This window comes from Arachis ipaensis, chromosome B01 (assembly GCF_000816755.2).
Source record: "Arachis ipaensis cultivar K30076 chromosome B01, Araip1.1, whole genome shotgun sequence".
NCBI lineage: Eukaryota > Viridiplantae > Streptophyta > Magnoliopsida > Fabales > Fabaceae > Arachis > Arachis ipaensis.
The window spans coordinates 136636160-136640782 of NC_029785.2; the positions used below are offsets into that span (position 1 = coordinate 136636160).

General features: G+C 28.5%; 1 protein-coding gene across 1 annotated transcript in view; it reads right to left on the minus strand.

The window, feature by feature from the left end:
- The window catches only part of LOC107620498 (transcription factor bHLH35), a 3686-nt gene continuing 1515 nt past the window's right edge, over nt 2453-4623 (minus strand). Inside the window, exons 4-5 of the mRNA XM_016322650.2 lie at nt 4381-4551; nt 2453-2709 (exon numbers count right to left, since the gene is read on the minus strand). Coding sequence (XP_016178136.1) covers nt 2620-2709; nt 4381-4551 — 261 coding nt within the window. The 3' untranslated portion in view covers nt 2453-2619. The remainder of the gene's footprint in view (nt 2710-4380; nt 4552-4623) is intronic.

Sequence of the window (4623 nt, forward strand, 5' to 3'; positions counted from 1 at the left end):
TAGTACCTATAAATACCTTTTTATATTGTATCATTCTAGACAACTTGAATAGACACACAAATCCTTTCTCCAATCTAGTCTCTTGTTTCTAACAAGTGTAAACTTCTAGGATGAATGTTATCATGACATAGTGTTTGGCAAAAAATTATTATCACTTAAGAAAAAATAATTTGTTTTAAGTAAATAAATATAAGATAATATTATTATTAACTTATGAAGCCAGATTCAATATATTAGGGGAAGCTTCTAATTCACTAGCAAAGAAGCAGTTTTTATTCAAAAATTGAATTAAGCCTGAATTATAGGACGTGCAGGAGCAGTTATCAACATGGAGCGTTAAAATTTGAGTAAAACAGCTATCTATTTAACTTTTGAAATTCACAAGAAGTGCGGGAACAGTTACAAGAAATTCAAATTTTTCGCAAGTGGTGTACAAATGGTAACTGTTAGCTGATATTAGGTTAGTCTATAAATAGAGCTTTAGGAAAATATTGTAAACAGTTCAGTTCTTCGTGGAAAACGCTTAGAAACCCAAAAAAGCGCTCTCAGCCCCTTGGCATCACAGAGTAAAATTGAGAATCTTAAGTAATTCCTCTGAACTCAAACACTTGTACTTTGCTTTATTCCAGTTTTTATTAATAAAATTTCTCTACTTTTACGTCTTTTTCTCTTTTATGTTCAAGTTTCTTCCTTCATCTTCTTTTTAATTTTCTGTTTGCTTTAATTTCTGCATTTTACTTTGCCTCCGGCACTTTGCATGTTTTCTTTTCATCTTTAATTTTACTTTCGAAACTACAATTGAGACCTTGAGACATCCACAAAAGTAGTTGTTTTCGCTCCTTAAATTAAGATTGTGAAACAAAACTCGAAAATTGTTGATTTATTTATTGTTAACAATGGAACAAAAATTTGAATAAAATACATAGTATCATATAGTTCATTCTACACATTGTACAAATATAATTTCTAATAGGACTCTTATTTAAAACGTGACTAAATAAATAAGTCGCACTTTTTAAATAAATGACATCATAAGAAAATTTCTGCATCTTCATAAAAATAGTTGTCTTATAATTTTTGTAAAAAAAAAAAACCATCTGTTGGCCCAAATATAGCATACATGTCATGTGAAGTAGAAAAAAAGAAAGCTGCTCTAATTCAGGGAGAAAAAGAGAAAAGAGAAAAAAGAAAAAAATAAAGTGAAAGGGATATGGCAAAGTGCAAATTTCATGATTATAGGTGTATGCAAAATGGGGTTCACAAAGTTTGGACAGTGAGACTCTCTCCACAGTTGACTCTGACCTAACATTAAAAGAGCACAAACAAAAGCACCAAACATATTATTCATATCTTCACTAAATACAACAATTAGTGGGAAATATCCTAAAAATTCACAATTCACCCCCCACATTTCTCCGTTCATCAAAGTACAGCCAACACCTCATGACTCACGAAGATTTAATATAAAGGACAAAATAGAAAAATAGTAATACAAAACTCCATGACAAACAAATAAAACACATCCTTACTATGTTGCTATTCATACAAAGATGTGTTCATGTGAATATAATAAATTAATAACTAAGATGTAGATATAACGCATAAGATGTGAATATAATAACAGAAGTGTTTTAGGTATATCGGAAATACTGGTGTTCTTTTAACCGTTTGATTTGAATTATAAAAAATATATATAATATATATTAATTAAAATCAACGGTTAAAACAATTGGAACACCAGTATTCTCTGTATACCTGATAACTTTCCTATAATAACTAAGGCTCATGTGCAGTTGTTTTTACGCGTATAAAATTGATAGTAAAAAATTATTAAATGATTTGACATGTTTGATTAAATTATTATCTAACGATTTTTAATTATCAACTTCACGTCAAGACAATCGCATGCACACGACCTTTATCTAAACATTTTTAATTATCGTTTTCATATATAAAAATATGAGTAAAGTATCGTTTTTGTCTCCAATGTTTGTGGTAAGTCCTATTTGTGTTCCTAACGTTTAAATCGTCTTATTTGTATCCTTAACGTTTATAAAAGTGATTCAATGTTATCCTACTATCAATTATACTAACAAATCAGATTATATTTTTCAATTATTCTCACTTGAATGTATTAATTCTCAATTAGGTCTCACTTCGATGTGTTCGATTTTAATATTATACCCACTGTTTGTGTTTAGATTCAATTATGTCTCTAGAAAAGTGAATTATGTAAATGTTGTAGGAATTAATTTCAACATTTGATGAACTATTTTTCGAAGTAGATCATCAATTCTATCACAGACATTTGTATTCTAACTTCAAGAAGATATTTTTAAAACTCAAACTAAAGCACTCATGACGGTAGGATAACATTGAATCACTTTTACAAATGTTAGGGATACAAATAGGACGATTTAAATGTTAGGGACATAAATAGGATTTACCCCAAACGTTGGGGATAAAAACGATACTTTACTCTAAAAATATTTATCCAAATAGTTATCTTTAATGTGTATGAAATAGCTCGTTATAGGTAGTGCTTGTATTTATTCCACTCCAATTAATCTGAAATGATGATAATAACTTAATTAACCCTCTAATTAATTCATCATCAAATCAGATGCTCATTGGGCTTTGGGGATCATTAAGAGCTGCAATGGCTGTTTGGATCCTTATCAGCAGATGATCTTTTTCTTCTTCATCTGCCTGTAAAAAACATAACCACACAAATTAAACAAAAAGCAACAAAAACGGATAGCTTAATAATTAATTATATTAATTTTCAGCCTCATATGTTCTAGATAATTAACATGAGGCCACAAATTAAAACTTTATAAATGCTACCCCAGCTAGCTAGCTAGCATTGGATTCTATTAATTATCTTTCCTAATCAGCCTAGTCAATTAGTGAATAGTGATTAGTTATACAGAACTTCTTTAATTTTTGGCTTAATTATATTTGAATTAGGGGTGAACATGAGTAGCAGGTATCCGATTACTCGTTCGAACTCGAATCGAACCAATTAAATTGGTTATGAAATCAATGGGTAATCGGGTCCAATCCGAACCAAATCGATTGCTTTTGTTAGTGATTGGTTCGAGTATCGATTTTGGGAGTGCGAAACCCAAACCAACTCGCGAACCCAATTATATATTAATTAAATAAAAAAATATATATGAATTTTCCATTAAACAATGATTATTCATTATTAATATATTTGGATTTTAATGAGTTTAGTTTTTAATTTATTTAGTATTTAACATGTTTGGAGTATTTCTATTGATGTTATATGTTTATTGTACTTGTTAAATTTTTAAGATAAAAATTTTGTTTTTTTTTTTATAAATTTCAAAGTCATTGGGTATCTAATTATCCAAACCGAACCAATCCATTCTTAATCGGTTTGATTTAGTTTGGATATATGTACAAAAAAAATGCAAATTCAAACCAAACCAAACCAATTATATTCTAATCAGTTTGGTTTTAATTTTATCATAAATCCAAACCAAACCGACACGGCTCACCCAGAGTTTAAATAAGACTGCTAATTGATGTGATAGTAATACTTAGCTTGTAGTAATAATAGATCTAATGTTAAAGTTTGCATTAATGAATTCGAGATATTCACTTCATATATATTATTCATAAGAAATAATCTAGAGAAAGATTTCAATAAATCACTTAAACTATTGTGACAGTGAAATGCAGTGGAAGGCTGCTATTATTTTTATGAATAGAAAAACGTGTCTCAAAAATTCAGAAATAGCACCGCGTGGAGACTGGTAAATTAAATCTATCACAAATTCCAAATGAGAAACACGTTTTTTTTTTTGTGACTAAATGAAAAACACGTTTTATAACATCATTATTATATTCTATCTATTCTTAATATATCTATATATAGGAAATTTTATATATTTGATAAGAGTTTCATTTTGTCCCACTCACTACTGTTACAGGGAAACGTGTGTACGAAGTTGTGAAATTGATATAGAAGTTGGACTTCAAATTCTTTTATGAACCGAGTGAATTTTACCTAAAATTATGAAAAAGCAATAATATTGATCATGGATGGGGTCCTCTTCCTGATCTCCTGAACCATAAAATCCATACTCATTTCATTCCCTTAATTGTATTTTCACTTTATTAAAGTGATTCATCAATTTAATTATCAGTTTTCTAGAGATATATATTTTTTCTTCCAAATTAAAAAAAAGAAAAGTAATTNTAAAAATTATATATTTATTTTATGTAAAATTTTTGTAAATATAAAAATAAATTATTATTAACTAAATATTAATTAAAAAATTAATAATATTTATTAGTCATGTGACATTGTTCGATAATTGATCTGATTTACTTAATTAGAAAACTGACCTCAACAAAGAGTGTCTCGGAGAGTGTGCCTGAGAAAGAAGTAATATTAGCAGTGATGATCTTGAGCTTTAAAGATTCAAAGACCTCACACAGTTTCACCATTGTATCTGTTCTTTTGCTGCATGTCAAGCTCACCACAAATATCTTCTCTCCCTTGTATGTTACCCTCAGCTGCCAATTCATCCATATAAATCTCATCATCATCATTATTAATTAAATGATTAATTATGTATTACTATATTA